This window comes from Herpailurus yagouaroundi, unplaced genomic scaffold (assembly GCF_014898765.1).
Source record: "Herpailurus yagouaroundi ecotype Mexico unplaced genomic scaffold, PumYag 100, whole genome shotgun sequence".
In the NCBI taxonomy this organism is placed as follows: Eukaryota; Metazoa; Chordata; class Mammalia; order Carnivora; family Felidae; genus Herpailurus; species Herpailurus yagouaroundi.
Window position 1 is genome coordinate 17,614,053 of NW_024412391.1, and position 19,137 is coordinate 17,633,189.

At 44.9% G+C, this 19,137-nt stretch overlaps 1 protein-coding gene across 4 annotated transcripts in view; it reads right to left on the bottom strand.

Annotated features, from left to right (window-relative positions):
* GARIN1B (golgi associated RAB2 interactor 1B) overlaps positions 1-15,647 on the bottom strand; it is a 20,743-nt gene extending 5,096 nt beyond the window's left edge. Inside the window, exons 1-6 of one of the 4 annotated variants that reach the window (XM_040472037.1) lie at positions 15,485-15,647; positions 10,807-11,023; positions 10,012-10,131; positions 8,474-8,658; positions 7,111-7,363; positions 2,314-2,435 (exon numbers count right to left, since the gene is read on the bottom strand). In XM_040472037.1, the coding sequence (XP_040327971.1) occupies positions 2,314-2,435; positions 7,111-7,363; positions 8,474-8,658; positions 10,012-10,113 (662 nt within the window). In that variant the 5' untranslated portion in view covers positions 10,114-10,131; positions 10,807-11,023; positions 15,485-15,647. Of the gene's footprint in view, positions 1-2,313; positions 2,436-7,110; positions 7,364-8,473; positions 8,659-9,738; positions 10,132-10,806; positions 11,024-15,484 lie in introns of those variants that run through there. The other 3 variants (XM_040472035.1, XM_040472036.1, XM_040472038.1) reach the window with 3 other exon arrangements.
* Between the last annotated feature and the right edge of the window lie 3,490 nt (positions 15,648-19,137).

Genomic DNA, 19,137 nt, shown 5'->3' on the forward strand with positions numbered 1-19,137 from the left:
TGCCAATGTGCAAAAACTGATATAATTGCAACCAGACTAGAACCTGCCTGAACGAGGAGAAAAATCATCACTCGGGGCCTCGTCCCGGGAAATTAAAGAGAAGAAACCAAATGCCTGCACAAAGAAATTGTTGAGATAACAGTGCAGCCAGAAGTCATTTCCCCCTGTTTCTCACATCTCTCTGATCCATTTGGGACATGACAAGCCAGACTAGGTTGCCCCGGCTTCCTGGCTGGTCTCTCCACACTTACTCTCCCTCTCTTCAAACCAACTGTCACTGAACAGCCAGCATGACCTTTCCAAAATGTAAATTGGATCACATCACTTCCCAGTTTAAAATGAGGCTAAGGCTCCCATTACACTGAACTCTAAATTCATTCACATGGCTTCCCAGCTGCCGCTCGGCCCCTGCCCACTTGTTTTTTTTTGTTTTGTTTTGTTTTACATATATTTATTTTTGAGAGACAGAGAGAGACAGAGCGTGAGCAGGGGAGGGGTGGAGAGAGAGGGAGACACAGAATCAGAAGCAGGCTCCAGGCTCTGAGCTGTCAGCCCAGAGCCCGACGCGGGACTCAAACCCACGAACTGTGAGATCATGACCTGAGCCAAAGTCGGACGTTTAACCGACTGAGCCACCCAGATGCCCCAGACCCTGCCCACTTGTACTTAGGTCCTTCCGCCACCGCTGCTTCCCCACTGGCCCTTCCTTCTCCTTCTCCGAACTCACCAAGTCTCTTCCTCAGGACGAAACCTCGTTTGTCCCCTTAACCTGCACAGCATTCTCCACCCTTTATCTGGTTAGTGCCTAATGCTCCTACACTGCTCTGACCTTCTGGAAATATTAAAAGCTGCCTGTGCCAGAATCGGCCAATAGACCCCTAGTATCCCTTCTTCCCTTCTCCCTCGGGGACAGAGCATCTAATTTTGTATTAGGCACATGATTATGTACTCTATGCACAATGATGAGTGCGTTTCCCAGCTCCCTTGTAGTTGGTTATGGCCATGCGACTGAATTGCGGCCATGAATATAAACAAAAGCTATCCTTCAGTGAAAAAAAAAAAAAATCCATGATTTAACATTTTGAGACAGTCATAAAGTTGTTTCAATGTATCTTGCTCTATTAGAGTCCAGGGGTCACCAGCTCAGCAATGCTACATTTTACCTAGAAATTTCTTAACTACAGATCTCTGTATGATACACAGGGTGACAACCTCCAGTATAAATTCTTTAGCAGTGGGCAACTAACAAGTTTTTTTCTTGTGTTAATACTTTACAGCTTCCAGCCCAAGTTAATGATACAAGTTAATATTGAGAATCTCCTTATGTCTGCCTCTAAATCTGCTGAGGACCCTGCCAAGTACTGATGCGTATGAGCTCATTTAATCTTACAATATCTGGATGAGGTTGGCACTATCATAGTTTCCATTTTGCAGATCTGAAAACTTAGGACCAGAAAAATGAAACAATGTGCCCAAGGGCTCACGGTCAGAGCAGTGACTTGTGCCCAGGGCTGCATGAGCTCTTAATCACCGTAAGAGATTATTCCCTCCAACTCTACTGGTTTACCCCCAGCACTCAGGAAAAAAGCCTCTTTTTTTTTCTGTTGTGTCTCTGAGTTGCTGGTCCCTGTTGTGACAAAAATCTTCTAAAACGTCATTTTTCTCGTCTGGTGACATTTAGCAACTGATTTCGGTTCTCTAGGACACCGGTTCCCACATTATCTTTGTGCTCTGCTGGTGGTACCCTGTGATCTAAGTGCCCTCAACGCCTGTCTCACGTCAACCAGTCTTAAGACTACATCCTAAGTCACCTGCACAACACAGGGACATTTCCTCAGGCATGGATAAGATGGGCCTGGACCATGGAGTTTTCCAGAACAGATTATACATTTAGAAAACAACCACAGAGGCTCCCTGAATCCCAGCAGAGGCCAGGTGAACTCAATGAGTAGATAACGTTTGAAACAATGTTTTAGTTATTTCTCTGTAGAACTTGGAACTGGATTCAAAACAAGGTTTTGCTTTCCCACCTGTGCTACTAATGTATTCTTATAATTGAAGAGTTACTTTTTATTTTTTTATAACATTCCTCCCCTGGAGTCAAGCCTACAGTGCTTGCTGTGTGGAGGAGAATAAGGCAAAGAGAACCGGCAAAAGGTTGGCCCTAGTCAAGGGTAAAGCCTGGGTACTGAGTGCAGCGTTCCATGCTCCTCCCTCTGCTCCTTTCCCAAGTTATTTGGTTTCTGGATCTCATGGCCCAGGCCATCTGGGCTACAGAAGGGGTGTCAGACTGGCCCAGTTTAAGTCACGTACCTTAACTGGCGGGGCTGGTGCAAGTCGGCAAAAATCTGAGAGAGTGCTTCACTTTCCCCCTTAGCCATCAGCTGCATGAGGCTCTCGCTGGGCTGGGAGGCTTGGGGTTTCTTCTGTACTAACTAGATGGAGAAAAAAAACAAAGCCAGGTGGTTAAGGCCTTAGGGTGTCTGCATTTTCCTAATCGTGGTCCAGACCTGAGAGTGTTGGGGCTTAAACTGTTCGACTGGGCTGCCGTGTCAGCTGCTCAGAGAGGCAATTCTGAGGCCATATCTGTTTGTTTATACTCCCTGTACTCTTGTAAATATCCTTTGGTGCCTTAAGGATACTATAGTCATTGAAAACTTTAGATATCATTTAATAGATAATCTTTTTCATCTTTTTCTCCTTCAAATTTTTATTTAAGTTCGAGTTAGTTCACACACAGTGTAATATTGTTTTCAGGAGTAGAATTTAGTGATTCATCACTTACACCTAGTGCTTGGTATATAATCTTTTTTTTTTTTTTTAGTTTATTTATTTATTTTGCGAGAGAGAGTAGGGGAGGGGCAGAGAAAGAGAGAGAAATAGAAAATCCCAAGCAAGCTCCGCACTGTCAGAGCAGAGCGGGATGCGGGGCCTGGACTCATGAACTGTGAGATCGTGTGTGACCTGAGCCGAAGCGGGACACTTAGCCAACTGAGCCACCCCGGCTCCCCAATAATCTATTCTTATTAACATACCTTCTTGTGTTACTGAATAGCCTATTCTTATAAGCTTTAAAAAAGCTTATGCTGCTTGTTTCCAATTTTTTTTAATGTTCATTTATTTTTGAGAGAGAGAGACAGACAGACAGACAGAGAGAGACAGAGCATGAGCACGGGAGGGGCAGAGAGAGAGGGAGAAATGGAATCTGAAGCAGGCTCCAGGCTCTGAGCTGTCAGCACAGAGCCCAATGTGGGGCTCGAACTCATGAACCGTGAGATCATGACCTGATTCGAAGTTGGACACTTAACCAATTGAGCCATCCAGGTGTCCCTTGCTACTTGTTTTTATATTTAAATGTAGGGGGAATCAAATACCTGTTGTAAGAATTTAATGAATGGTTTAAAAATTAATTTCTCTAAGAAAAATCCCATTTTGAGCTGCTTTTTACACGAGGGTCAAATTGCCCTCTTTCTTACTGCCTGTGATGTCCCCAAAGGCACTCTAGCTGTTCGTACGGCTCACGTTCATTTGTTCATTCATTCATTCATTCATTCAGTATGTATTAGATGTCAGCTGTGTGCCACACACTAGGGATCGTGCTAAGAAGACAGAGAAAAACCCCTGCCTTCAAAGAGTTTATGTTCCAACTCAAATTGGTCTTATGTCACATCTTAAGGCCTGGGGCAATGCCCAGGTGGCTTCACTGGTGAATTCTATCAAATATTTAAAGAAGTGGTAATACCAATTATTCACAAACTCAGAAAATAGATGGGAGAGAGAACACTTCCAAAAGCATTCAATGAGGCTAATAGTACCCTAAGACCAAAGCCAGAGTATCACAAAGGTGTCCCAAGAAAACTACAGACCAATATTGCTAACGAACATAGATGCAAAAATCCTTAACAAAAACCGGGGTGCCTGGGTGACTCAGTTGGTTAAGCGTCCGACTCTTGATTTAGGCTCAGGTCATAATCTTGAGCAATCGAGCCCCATGTTGGGCTCTGCATTGACAACGGGGAGCCTGCTTGGGATTCTCTCTATCTGCCCTTCCCCTGCTCATGCTCGCTCTCTCTCGCGCGCGCGCGCGCGCAAAATAAATAAAAATCAACATTTAAAAAAGATGCTAACAAACCAAATCCAATAACACTGAGAAAGGATTATACACACCATGACCAAGTGGAATTTATTGCAGGAACATGAGGTTGGTCTAACATCTAAAACTCAAGTAATGCAAGACACTGTATTAATAGAATAAAGGACAAACCACGTGGTCATCTCAGTAGCTGCAGAAAAAGCATTTGACATAATCCAATACCCATTCATGGTAAAAACTCTCCATAAACAGGGAATAGAAGGGAACTTCCTCAACCTGATAAAGGGCAGCAACCAAAATCTCATAATGAGCATCATACTTAACGGAAGGCTGAATGTTTTTTTCCTAAGATCAGGAACAAGCCAAGTAGGCTTCAAGCCCAGTGTGGAGCCCAACGCAGGCCTGGCACTCACAACCCTGAGATCAAGGCCTGAGTTGAGATCAAGAGTCAGATGCTTAACTGACTGAGGTACCCAGGTGCCCCTACTTTTGCCACTTCTAACAAACATTGCACTGAAGATTCCGGGTAAGGCAATGAACCAATGGATTCTGACTAGAAATGAGGTAAAACTGTCTTTGCCTGCAAATGACATGTGTGTGTATGTGTGTGTATATGTGTGTGTAGAAAATCCCAAGGAATCCATAAAACCTGCTATATCTAATAGCAGGTTACACAAAAATCAATTGCATATTTGTATACTATCAATGAAGGATGCAAACATGTTACTGAAAGGTACAAAAACATTAAGAGAAATGAAAGAAGATCAAAATAAATGGAAAGACATTTCATATTCATGTACTGGAAGGCTCAATATCGATAAGATGGTAATTGGCTCCAAGTTAATATGTAAATTCAACATGCTCTTGTAAAAATTCTGCAGGCTGTTTTGCAGAAATTGACAAGCTGATCCTAAAATTTATATGGAAATGCAAAAGATCTAGAATAGCCCAAATAATTTGGAAGAGAAAAAAATTTGGGAAACGTACATCACCCAATTTCAAAATGTAGTATAAAGTTATATTAATCAAGACAATGTGGTATTGGCCTAAGAATAAGCAAACAGATCAGTAGACTCTCAATTAAGGACCCAGAGGTAAATCCTTAAATTTATGGTCAATTTATTTTCAAGAAAGCTGCCGGGACAATTCAATGGAGAAAGGATAGTGTTTTCAACAAATGGTGCTGGGACAATTGTGTATCCACATGTAAAAAAAAAAAAAAGTACTTAGATTCTTACCTCACACCATACACAAATAGTAATTCAAAATAGGTTATAGACCTAAATAGAAGAGCTATATCTATAAAACCTCTATAAGTAAAGATAGATTAGGGGCACCTGGGTGGCTCAGTTAAGTGTCCGACTTTGGCTCAGGTTATGATCTCCTGGTTCATGAGTTTGAGCCTGTGTCAGGCTCTCTGCTTTCAGTGTGGAGCCTGCTTCAGATCCTCTATTCCCCTCTCTCTTTGCCCCTCCTCAGCTCGTGCTCTGTCTCTCGAAAATGGATACACATTAAAACAGCAACATATGATTGCAAGTGACTGAGCTATTACTGTAGTACCTTTAGTAAATATTTCTTACCATAGATTAAATCTTTGTGACTTTGGGCTGAACAAAAAAGTCTTAGCTACAACATCAAAAGCCTGATCCATAAAAGAAAAAATTGATAAATTGAAGTTCATCAAAGTTAAACACTTCTGCTACACAAAGGACACCGTTAAGAAAACGAAAAAGAAATTTACAGACTGGGAGAAAATATTTACAAGACATATGTCTGATAAAGGATTTATATCTAGAATACACAAAGAACTCTAACGACTCAATAAGAAGACAAAACACAATTTAAAAATGGGCAAAAGACTTGAATAGACATTTCACCAAAGAAGATACATAAATGACTAATAAGCCCATGAGAAACTCTCTCAAGATCATTAGCTATTCAGGAAACCCAAATGAAAACCACCACACATCCACTAGAATGGCCTTACTAAAAAACTTAGATAACATCAATGTCGGTGAGGATGCGGAGAAATTGAGACTTTCATGCATCGCTGATGGGAATGTAAAATGGTGCAGCCATTTTGAAAAACAGTTCGTCAGTTTTTTTAAAAGATAAATAGAGGGGCGCCTGGGTGGCGCAGTCGGTTAAGCGTCCGACTTCAGCCAGGTCACGATCTCATGGTCTGTGAGTTCGAGCCCCGCGTCAGGCTCTGGGCTGATGGCTCAGAGCCTGGAGCCTGTTTCCGATTCTGTGTCTCCCTCTCTCTCTGCCCCTCCCTTGTTCATGCTCTGTCTCTCTCTGTCCCAAAAATAAATAAACGTTGAAAAAAAATAAAAAAAAAAAAAGTTAAATAGAAACTTACTTTTAAGTCACATAAATATATGACCCAGCTATTGTATTCCTCGGAATGTATCCCAGACACATCAAACACACGTCTACGCAAACGCTTTGACACAAATGTTCATATCGGCATCATTCATAATAGTCAAAATCTGGACAAAATCCTCATGTCTACCCACTGATGAATGGACATACAATCTATCTGTATCATGGGATGCAATTCAGCAGTGAAAATACTGATAGTCTGACTCTGCCAGAGTTGGCCTCATGCTACAACGCAGATGGGCCTGAGAAACATCACGCTAAGTGAAAGAAGCCAGACACAAAAGACTCTAGAGTGTAGGGTTCCATATATATGAAATGTCCAAGAACTATGAATTTATAGAGACTGAATACCGGTCAATGGCTGCCTAGGGCAGGAAATGGGAACACGTGAATGACTGCAAATGGGAGCAAGGAAATTTTTAGGGTGATGAAGTATTCTAAAACTGGATTGCAGTGTAGGGGGCACAACTCTATACAGTTGCTGAGAGGTGTCGGATTATACCCTTAAAATGCTGCGTTTCATGACTGTAGACTCTACCTCAATAAAGCTGATTAGCAAAGGCCTAAGGCAGGGATCACCCTCACATACCAGCTCACCTAAACTCCACAGGCCAGCTCTGGTGCCCACTTACGTTTGAGTCTCCCGAGGGGCTGCAGCTGTTCTTGGGTACCAGACAGTGAGTGACAAGAATCCTAGGGTCTTTGGTGGTGATGGACAGGCCCTTCTGCAGAATCTGAACCAGTCGGATCCAGAAGCGGAAGACAGTCTCTGGATGGTCAGGGTGGAGCCTTAGGTAGTAGATCTTCTCAGTGACTGTCCTCAACCGCAGGATGCGTTGAAGCCGGTCACAGACCTGGAGCTCCACAAACTTCAGGGGGAGTATCCTGAAGCCACAAGGGAAGACACACATGGGCAACCCCTATTGCTTCTGATCCAACCCTCTCTTCGTTAAAATGAGGAGCGTCTCCCACAGGACTGAGGCTTTGGGGGGTAGGAGAGAGAGGGCTTGGCACAGTGGTGCTCCCACTTTGGAGAGATCAGCTGCACTTTGGAGAGATCAAGCTGGGGAGCTTGATTAAAACGAAGACGCCTGAAGATAGCCCCCGAAACTCAGATTCAGCAGGTCTGGGGTGTGGCCCTGAAATCTGCCGTGATTCTCACGCCGGTGTTCCCTGGGGTCCTGCTTGAGAGAGACAGCCCTGGAGTAAGGTGGCTGGGGTCAGAGGGTTTTTAGTTTCCTCCTCGACAGCATGCAGGGGACTTCCCTCCTCTGCCACAGAGTTGGCACATTCATCGACCCTAATGCTTCAACTACTCTTCGCAATGGGGCTAAAGTTCAGGGGACTGGCTATCGCCCCACGCAGAACATAAAGGTGAGGTTTGTCACTGAGTCAACAGGGAGACATCAAGCGTTTACCTGGATTGCTGGGAAGATCTAGGGATTCTTGAGATATCCTACAGATTACTTGGAGAGGTCCAAACATCATGTAGACCTTTTTCACCCCAGAGGGGTGTGATGTCCCTGTATGTTACGGTTCTAAGTGAGACTTGGTTCCGCTCATTTTACTAGCAGGAACATTGAGAGGCAGCAAATAACTTGTGACTCAAAAATTATTGGAGTCAGTTGGATACCAAAGACTAGAACCCGTGTTCTCCCAAACGGTGCTCCATTTGCTGGACCTCAGTGCTTCCTTGCCGCTCGGCCCAAGGCGGAGAGATTTCCTATGAATTCAGCGCGGTGAGTGCAGCAAGAAGGGAAGTGGGCTGTTGACTCGCTTCTCATTACCGGCCACAGAACACTTCCCTTTGCCCCCCACCCCTTAGCCTTGATGCTCGCAGTGCACCCGGGCTTGGGCTACCATCGCCTAAAAAATTAACGTCACTGCCAATGACTTCTCAGCTTCTCCCCGTCTTGAGTTGAGTCCCAAAGCAGCCTCCCGCTCTGGGTCTGCCCCTCGCCCTACTCCTCTTCTGTTCCCCTCTGTGTTGCTTACCTCTTCAGGATGATGTTTGGGGCTTTAGATGGTCTGTTCCATGTCTGGCGCTGTCCCTGGTGCCATTTGACACTAGCCATGAGGAGGATATTGGGAAGGGGCAGGCAGGGCACGGAGGAGGTCACCCCAACGGCCATGGTGTTGGAGGCTTTGTAGATGTCTATCCAGTTCCTGCCCTTTTTGACCTGCAAAGCAGTCCCGTGGGCACAGCCCTGAGCGTTTGGCAGAAGGAGCAGTGTATTTTAGCTGAGGGTTTCCCAACCCTGGCACTATGCACTTCGGGCTGGATAATTCTTTGTTTGGGGGAGAGGGGTCTCCTGTGCTCTGGGGATGTTTAGCAGCATCCTCGGCCTCTACCTACTAGAGGCCAGCAGCGATCCCTTCCCCACCCGAGTTGTGACCATCAAAAATATCTCCAGATGTTACCAAATGCCCCCCGGTGTGGGGGGGTGGGTGCAAAATCAATGTTTGCTGAAACCACTGTTTTAACCTATATTGGTTAAATGCCTATAAGAACCATAATCCCGGAGTTCCTGGACATGTGTTACATTTCTGTGACCCCTCCCCCACAGTTTCCTGGATTTTCTTAGGTTTGTCTATAGGCCCTTTTTTGAGGGGCCCTATAATCTCCTTTCCCTGAACCGTAAGGTCCCGTGCAATCCCAAGGTCTGTTTGTTCTGGGTTCCAGCTGGCCTGAGGAGAACCCAGGCAAGGAAACAAAAATGCACCGAGTGCCCTCGTACTTAAGCCTTTGCTTCCTGTGTTTGCGTGTAATAACCAGGTTGGTCCAACCCCTTTTACAAGACAGGAAACTGGGATTCAGGGTGCACCGGTCACTTGCACAATGACACCTCCTGATGAGAGAGCAGATTCTGAGCCCTGGTCTCTCCGGGTGCCCAGCTGCTGTTCTTTCACCAGTCAGCATTTCTGTCACAAACCCTCAAAGGGCAGCTCATTTCACTGCCTCTTTGTTCATGCCTTTGGGCTGACAGCCTGGAGGAGGAAGCAAATTGAGGGATTCGGATACCAGATCCTCTACTCAGAGCGGAGAACACCTGACCTCTTTCCCCACGATGACAAGCGTCTCCAGAAGAAGCCTTGTCTGGGGCTCTGCAACGTCAGGGTCAGATGCATTCCAGGCCCACTGACTTCTCCTTACCTCCGTTCTCACTCCACGCCAGTCCCAGGGACAGACTCTCCCAGTCACACCTTGGGAACACGTCTAGAAGAATCAGGGAGTGCCATTCTGCACGACCCAAGAGTACCTGGACAAAGTTGCTTTCAAACACCACTGAGTCAGGAAATAGGTTGAATTCTGGAGAGTGAACCATCTGGCAGAGCAATCCCTCCTCCACACCCAGGCCCACTCCAGGGTTTGGCTCCCCATCCACAGGCAAGAGGCCCCTGACTTCTTCCCCGACACTCAGGGAGGGGAAGATTGGATAGGATCTCGTGACTTGTACTGTCTTCTTTGATTTCCACTGAGTCTTTCTCTGTGGAACTGGTGACAACATTTCCGCACATGCTCAGGGGCCTACCGCAAGTTTGTCCTGGTAACTCTCTCTTCCCTCCTGGCCTTGGGCAGCTGGCCAAGGCCTGGGACCGCCAATCAGCTCACAATGATGAATGGATGACATCATGAAAAAACCAGGGCAGGCCTGCAGGAAAGGGAAACGCAGAGGAGCCTCCCTTTTCCTCCAGAGCGCTTTCGCGGCTTGTTTATGCCCTCACGCCCCCCAGCCCCTGTCGGAACCGGGGACATAGTGCCCCCAGGACTTGCTGAGCAAGTGGTGAGCCAGGTAGAAAGCAAGGAAGGAAGGAAGGCCGTTGGGAGGGCATTTTCCTCCCTGCCTGTCAACCCTCTCTTACTCCTAATGCAACCTGCCGCAATCAGTTTTAAGGGCCGGTGTCTATTTAAAACCCAGCCCTTCACCTGGGTGGCTCAGTCAGTTAAGCGTCCGACTTCGGCTCAGGTCATGATCTCGCGGTCTGTGAGTTCAAGCCCCGCGTCGGGCTCTGGGCTGACGGCTCAGAGCCTGGAGCCTGTTGACGATTCTGTGTCTCCCTCTCTCTCTGCCCCTCCCCCGTTCATGCTCTGCCTCTCTCTGTCTCAAAAATAAATAAACGTTAAAAAAAAAAAAACACTTAAAACCCAGCCCTTCAGAGCATTGCACGATGCGGGAGCACACATGCCCTGGTTTATCTGCAGGAGCCTGTTCCGTTTTAGAAGGAATTGCTGGGCTCCGTGCCCTGCTACGGCTGGGTGGTTTCTTCTACAGGCCTTATTTTCCTTAGGAGGTAAAACTGAAGAAGTAAAGTAATCAGTGTCTTACCCAGAGGCTGGCTTTGTGAGGGTGCCAGCTGAGAAGAATAGAGCTGGGATGGGCGTTTCTGCTGAATCAACAAGCCATTCCCTTCTCGGAGAGTGACAGCGTTCCTCATCCTGGAGACAGAAGGTGCGAGAGCCCATATCCTGCGGTGGCTAGGTCAAGGGCAAAGAACCCAGCAGGTTGACCATTGTGCAAGTCCACTTCAGGGAGAAATTGTATTCTAATTTGGACAAAGTTCCAGAATTTACTAAATGATGTATTATCCATCAAAATCAAATATGATCAATTTAGAAAAGCAATTTGATGGGGCGCCTGGGTGGCTCAGTCGGTTAAGCGTCCAACTTCGGCTCAGGTCATGATCTCACAGTTTGTGAGTTTGAGCCCCACGTTGGGCTCTGTGCTGACAGCTCGGAGCCTCGATGGAGCCTGCCTCATATTCTGTGCTCCCTCTCTCCCTGCTCATGCTTGCTCTCTCTCAAAAATAAACTTAAAAAAAAAAAGTTTTTAAAAAAGAAAAACAATTTGACAACCAATATATGTGACGTACAGGAAGAGCGATTTATTTTTGTATTCATTGTCAAGTCTGAGAGATGGCTGAAAGGTCATGAGGCTTTCCTGATCTGATTCCATCAGCCCCTCACCTGGTCACTTCTATTATGCACCTGTTCAAGCACCTGAAACAGCACCTAGGTTGGTAAAGCAACTTCCGTATTCACATTCCTCATTTTCTTTTGCTTATCATGTGGGGAAATTGTCCTCCATGGAACATTCTGTAAGGATGGGGCCAAGAGACCCCATCCTGTGGTTTACATTTCCCTAGGAACAACACACAATACAAATGGGATGGCAATTAACACACCGATATAAGTTAAAGCTTACCCACAACAGTAAAGCTTATTGGCCTAGATACATGGCTTGGATATATTTGGCCATTGAGACATCCAAAAGTCCCCTTCAGCTGGGAAGATGACTTTTTCTCTTTTCTGTACAAGCCTGTTGAGTCCACTTCCGTGGTATGTGGAAGAGACTTTAGGACCCAGCCTAGAAAGCTAATTGTGAGAAAGTGAGCTTTCGGCTCTAAACAAAGTGCCAAGCAATGATAAAATTCTTTAAGATGTCTACCCTTCCAGGGGCGCCAGGGTGGCTCAGTCGATTGAGAGTCTGACTCTTGGTTTTAGCTCAAGTGGTGATCTCACAGTTCGTGAGTTCGAGCCCCACATCAGGCTCGATGCTGGCAGTGTGGAGCCTGCTTGGGATTCTCTCTCCCCCCACCCCCCGCCCCTTCCACATGCACTCTTTCTCTCTCAAAATAGAGAAACGTTAAAAAAAAAAAAAAAAAGATGTCTACTTTTCCTATTTGCCCCTATTGAACCCTCCAAAGTAGCACACTGAAACTTTTTAAAATCCATTTGGAAGATGCTTAGTTGCCTTTCCCAGTACCCATTCTCTCCATTTCTTTATTAATGGAACACTTGATTTTTAGTTGGGCACATATCTGGAATAAAAATTACATTTCCTGGTCTCCTTTACAGCTAGGTAAGGCCATGTGATTATGTTCTGGCGACAGAGATGTGAGCCCAAGGTTCAACTGCTATGAGGAAACCTTGTAGGAAGGGGAGTGCTCTTTTCACTCCTTATGTTGTTCCTCCTGGCTGGAATACAGACCTGATGGTTAGAGCTTGGCAGCCCCATTGGGCCATGAAGTGGCATTGTAAGGACGGTAGCACAGCAATATAAAAGGGCTCCAATTCCTTGATGATCATAAAACTGCCATACCAGTCCTGGACTGCGTACCTCCAGACTTCCTTATGGATGAGAGAAATAAATTTGGGTGTTCTGTCACATTGAGCTGGGCTTAAAACTTGCCGATACAACTATATAAAACTCCTATCTACTCTTCTGGACCAATTTTACAGGACATAATGGTACTCTTTACCACTAATTCTAAGCAATGAAGACGATAGGGTTAATTCGCAGGAAGTTAGGATCTTAGGAATGACAAACTTGTCGCTTCTAGGGAGGAACGTTGTATAAATATATATCCCAAGAACATGAGAAGCTCATGGCTCTTGTCTTCCTGTGTATGCAGGGGTGTCAATGCCACCACAATTGCTGCTTTGGGCACCTTTGGTAATGAGCATTTTGGTGAGAGTCTTCTTGCCAATGTTGATAGTCCTTTGGCTTGAGGCTAAAATCACTTGGTCATGTCATGTATCATTTCAAAGCTTGCTCAGGAGTGACCAGGATATCTGGTGGTCGTTTGGGGCTGGACCTGGGTTCTGTGGAGCTTAAAGATTATATAATTTTGGAGACACTTAAAAATAAAAATACTGGAGGGACAGGACAATATGGAGTTACTGTTTAATGGGTACAGAATTTTAGTTTGGGAAGATGACAAAGTTCTGGAGACGGATGGTGGTGACGGCTGTACAAACAGTGGGGATGTACGTAATGCCACTGAACCCTACACCTAAAATGGTAAGTTTCATGTATATTTCCCACAGTAAAACATTTCTAAAACATAAAAGACAAAATAAAAAGTCCCCACAAAAGTATGACACAAACTGCTTGGAGCCCTCCTAGGGCCTCAGAAGTTTCCATGTGAACAAAGGGTCCTGAAGCGTAAGCTTTATTATCTTCATGGTAAATCTGTCCCGTTTAAATTTGTGTCACTATTTTAAAAAGAAAACTATTACATAAGCAGCACATGTGCTTGTAGAACATCAGAAAACAGAGACAAGTTTAAAAAACAAACAGCATTTTCTTACTTCCCAGAGAACATCACTGCAACAACCTTGGGTGTCTGTGTGCGTGCGTGCGTGTGTGTGTGTGTGTGTGTGTGTGTGTGTGAGAGAGAGAGAGAGAGAGAGAGAGAGAGAGAGATTGTACTCTGAAAATGGTTTTATGACTTTTTTATAACCTGTATCATTTAGCCAACACTTTCTGCCTTTGTGTTTCACTATCCTTTTATCTCATCTCCTCTAATTTCTAGGCCATATTAAAACTCCTCCATTTAACTCCAATTATTCTTATGACTGATTTATCAAAATCAGCATTGAATCCAGGACCACACATCCCCCTTAAGTTTAGTGTAATCTAGACATTCTCTTTTTTAGGACTCCTCCTAAACAATCGAGGCAGTTGTCCTACAGAAAATCCCACCTTCTTGATTTGTCTGGTTACTTCCTTGTGTTTAGTTTGCTTTTCTAGTTACTATCTTTTCTGTGAAATAGAGTTTACATCTAAAAGGCTGATGGATTCAGGTAAAACTGTTTTTTTTTTTTTTATTAAAATAGTCACTATTTCTTTTTTTTTTTTTCCACGTTTTTATTTATTTTTGGGACAGAGAGAGACAGAGCATGAACGGGGGAGGGGCAGAGAGAGAGGGAGACACAGAATCGGAAACAGGCTCCAGGCTCTGAGCCATCAGCCCAGAGCCTGACGCGGGGCTCGAACTCACGGACCGCGAGATCGTGACCTGGCTGAAGTTGGACGCTTAACCGACTGCGCCACCCAGGCGCCCCAAAAATAGTCACTATTTCTTAATGACAAGCTACCATGGGATCTATGTACGATATTACTCTTCTTTCCCAAAGAATGTCCACAGGAAAATACATTGGAGGAATAGGTATCAGGAGAAAAACAATTCCAGGGAACAGAATAAAGCTTTTGACGAGAATCATTTCTGTACTCTCAAGGGACTGTATAGTCCCTATGAAACAAACAAACAGACAAACAAACAAAATCAGAGGCCAAAATGAGATGAAGACAGGATTCGATGAGTTAAGGGGAAAACAGAAGAAAAACCCCCTCAGTGCCTGACAGTCACATTAGAAGCCACAAGAAATGGAGGGGACAGGACAGCAAACCAAGTCAGTGACGTGGATAACAGGCCTGAGACTTTCACACAGAGCACGATAAAGAAGGGCAAGCAACAAGGAAATGGAAAGAAAATGATAGTTATGTAAGACATTTATGTCGATCCAACATACAGCTAGATTCCCTGATGAAGAGGGAACGAATGGAACTGAAAAAGTAGTCAAAACCATGAAAGAAAAAGCCATTTCTGAAACAAACAAACAAACAAACAAAAAACAATTTGGCAAACAGATGGGATTTACTATATTCCAGGTAAACTGAACAAAGAAACCATTGAGACCAACATAGCCCTTGTGAAGTTCCTAAATTTAGGCAAAACAAAAGCCTCCTGCTACAAATATCTGCATAGAAGAAGCAGACATTCTACCAAGGGGAATAAAATGAGACTGGCTTTAGACTTCAGCCTCCTTAGATGCCATAAGGCAACGGAACGAAGTAAAAGGTTGTTGAGGAGAAAGGATGTGACCCAAGAATTCCACAGATTTAAATCGAATGACATTTGTTCAAGTGTAAAGGAAGTCAAAATAATATTAAACTACTACGCACACCTGAATAAATAAATCCATAAGCTGGTTCTTTGAGAAAAAAAAAAAAATAGACCACTAGCTAACGGTTTACTTTTTTAGAAAAGGAAGGCATAAAACATACAATTTGAATAAGAAAACACAAATAAGTACAAATAACTAGGAAGTACACAGGGTCCTGGATAAAGGTAATGGCACGAACCTGTATTACTTATAGTCCAGGCACTCAAAAGACCTCAAAATATGGTGACTTAAAATAGAATTTGATTTCCTCTTACACAGTAGTCCACAGACAGGCTGTCCTGAGCTGGTAGAGTATCTCTGCCATTCGCAATATATCACTCTCTGTCTCTGGGTTTCAAAGTGCCCGCTCCAGCTCCTGCCATCATGTTTGCATACTGGCCAGTGAGAAGGGGAAAGGGGAAGGGGAGGGCACACTCATTCCTTTTAAGGGCATGACCTGGAAAGGGCATAATCACTTTTGCTCACACCCCATTGGTCGGAATTCAGTCACATGGCCACACCCAGGTACAAGGGAAGCTGGGTCATGTAGCTTTCAGCTGGATGGCCATGCGCCCACCTAGAACTGGTGGGTTCTGTTATTTATTATTTAAGGGTTAAGGATATCGGTGTATAATCGGCAGCCTCTGCAAAGGAGCCATGTCACCGAATCACTCCCTCTGACATCCACAGTAAATACGCAATAATTTTTTTAATAGCAAAAATTTAGTGACAACCGAACAAGAGGTTAAGTGGTGGCCAAAAAATAGAGCAGGAAATCTGGATGTGGCCTGATAAGAGAGAAAGTAAGCTATTTAATATAATTATGTGTGTTCTTCCAAATGACCCACGCCCACTCCCACCCCACCCCCCACTCCTCCCAAATTGGAGGGAGACAGCCTGAGGGAGTGAGTAATCAGCTCAGGGAAAACAATAGAAAACCCTCCAGGAGCAGAAGCCCGTATTGATTACAGCACTGTCTCACCACCAGGCGGGAAAGCTCTTCTGGGCTGTTTCTCAGGTCTTCAGGCTGAATTGACAAAGCCTACCCCACGAGAACAGGATATACCCCCAACTAGAAAAGATCACATTTTAAAAACTGTCAGGAGACGGGGCGCCTGGGTGGCTCAGTCAGTTAAGTATCTGACTTCGCTCGGGTCATGTTCTCACGGTTTGCAAGTTCGAACCCCGCGTCGGGCTCTGTGCTGAAGGCTGGGAGCCTGGAGCCTGCTTCAGCTTCTGTGTGCCCCTCTCTTCCTGCCCCTCGCCCCCTGCTCTTGCTCCGTCTCTCAAAGATAAGTAAACAATTAAAAAAAATTAAAAAAAAAAAAAAAAAGGAGAGAGCATAGCCTCACTGGACGGACAGCTCTGAAGAGATCGGAGACCAGAAGAGGCGGTGGTGGCGGGGCTGGGATGGTACTGGGGCTCACGTGATGCTGTGACGGCACTTGCCTCCCTGAGAGCGAAGAAGGTGTGGGACCCGCAGAGCAAAGGAGCTTGGAGGAGCTGCCGCAGTGTGAGGTGGGACTAGAAGGAGCGGAGAGAGTATAGTAGGATAAATGTTGCTGTCAAAGTATCATCAACATCAATGGGGCAATATCAAGGAGAAGGTAAATACTCCAATACGGTGCTTCTCGACCTAGTCACACCCAAGCCCCCTTTTCATGCCAAATACTTCGTAACATCCCCTTTGCCACTGTGAAACAAAATGCAGTGATATTAACCTACCTGTATATATCACTTTAAAAAGCCGATATGCTAGCCTAGCCGTAACGTAAAAGAAAAAAAAACTGTAATAAAATAATACGTGCTCCCATGGGTAAAGGCTTGTGCCTGACTCTATTAGAGGTTGGAATGAAATATAATCAGAAATACCCAGGATGTAGTAGTTAAAAAAGTTAGACCTATAAGGGCGTCTTGAACTGGTTACTCGAGGACAGTAGAGCTCCACTATAAGTGGTGTCCCAAGTAGTCAGTCGAGATGGAATGGTGTTATAGCGGAGTTAACAACAGGCCTGGGATTCGCCTGCTCAGCCAAGGGGCTGCAGACGCTCTTCCAAACCACCGGGGTCCCAGCTGCGGTGGGGCGCCACCTGGTGGCAGTTATCCTCTCTGCTTACACGTGCTTGTGAAGGCGTGCCCATCTTGGGGCTGGCCAGGCACCTTGGCTTAGCTGAGCCTGCAACCAAAGGTCTCAGCGATGACGGGTGATCGGATTGGGCACGATGGAGACTGACGTCTGTGAGCAGAGGCCCAGAGGCCATTGCCCTACTGCCCTCCGGACTTGGAGAGTCATGGGTTGCCCAAAGATCATGCCAAGCTATTCCGGGCCTTACTTTTCTCATCTATGGAGTACGGTTCGGAATAAATAGCCTCATACAATTATGAGAATCACATTAGATTGCAGATATGGAGGGACGGCTCAGTCGGTGGCGCCTCGGCCTTCAGCTCAGGTCATGATCTCATGGTTCTGGTGACAGCGCGAGCCTCCTTTAGATCCTCTGTTTCCCTCTCTCTCCGCCCCTCCCCCCACTTTCTCTTCCCCAAATGAATAAACATTAAAAAAAAAAAAAAGTTGTAGATGTGGAGACACTTTTAAAAATGCAAAGCATTTACAAATAGAATGTCCTGAGTGTGCATGCGTGGTAACCTCATACTGCTGGTCACATTCTTCTTGCATCTAGATCTGTCCCTTGAATGGGGGAGGGAGTGGATGTGACAGAAATTCCTTTCCTTCTTTGTGCAAGGCAGTGTGCCTGACTGGAGACTTTAGGGGCCCATAAAACCACTTTAGAATAAACCATCTGTGACTATTTCTTTATATGTCATGGACACATGGGATGTTTTCTGTTGCAACTATTAACATTCAAAAACAGAGTTTTGTTTGGGCATAATTAAAATTTTTAGTGATATTTTAATTAAAAAAAAAAAAACATTATCCACATCCCCAATGGGGAAATTTATTTATCCTAGTCAGGCAGGAATCAGAGACAGAGCAAAAATCAGAATGGCCCCCCTTTCAAAATATCTCTAGATTATTGTATTTCTGGCTGTTTTCATTCATGGTATAGCTTCTGTAAGTGACTTTAGCTTTAATCATTCTAAATGTTCATTTTTAAATGCTTGTTTTCTGAAGCTTTACCACTTTGAGTTGTTGTTTCCCTATTTTGAAACCAAAGTCTTGGATTTCTCAAGATTGACCCCCTTGTGGGCTTTTATGGGTTCTTGTTTTTGTTGTTTTGTTTGTTTTTCCAGCATAGTAAGGGAGACTTCGTTGTGGGGGTGGGGCGGGGCCAGGCTATTACAATAGGCAGAGGGATGGTTGTAAAGGAATTTTGCAGTGTGGGAGAGGCTCTGGGCTCCACTCCCAATGCTACGTGGGCAAGTGGGAATGTGTAGCCAAAGGGCAGGGTGAGAGCCGGTGGATGGAAAATTATTGAGGAAATATCAGTAGTAAGGGGGATTCCGGTGAACTTGACCTAATAGGATTCTTGCTGAAGACAAGACCCCTGTGTTTTGTCTTGTTTTCTAAATCAAAGGCCTGTGGTTCTGAGAGTTCATCAGTCGTTCCCTCGGGCCGCTCAGGATGCAAGTCAGGACCAGTCATTTCTACATTTTCAGTGTCCCCAGAATCTCTGCTTCCTCTACCTCCTATCTCATCCACAACACTAGAGTCTTAGTTGGCCAGCCATTTGTTATTTTTCTTAAGATTTATAAGGGCATTTGCGAGCCTTTATAATCTCATTCCATCGCACACTTTAAGTGGGTCTGTTCTTGGTATTGCTCCTTGAGGACATTTTCTTTTTTCTCTGAATTCCATTTCAGAAACTTTAGGATGCGTCCTTACATTGTTTTGGGGATTGTTTTTTGCACATGTCATATCCTGATGGGCTCTAATTGACTCTGGATCACAATGCTTTGTTTCTTTTCT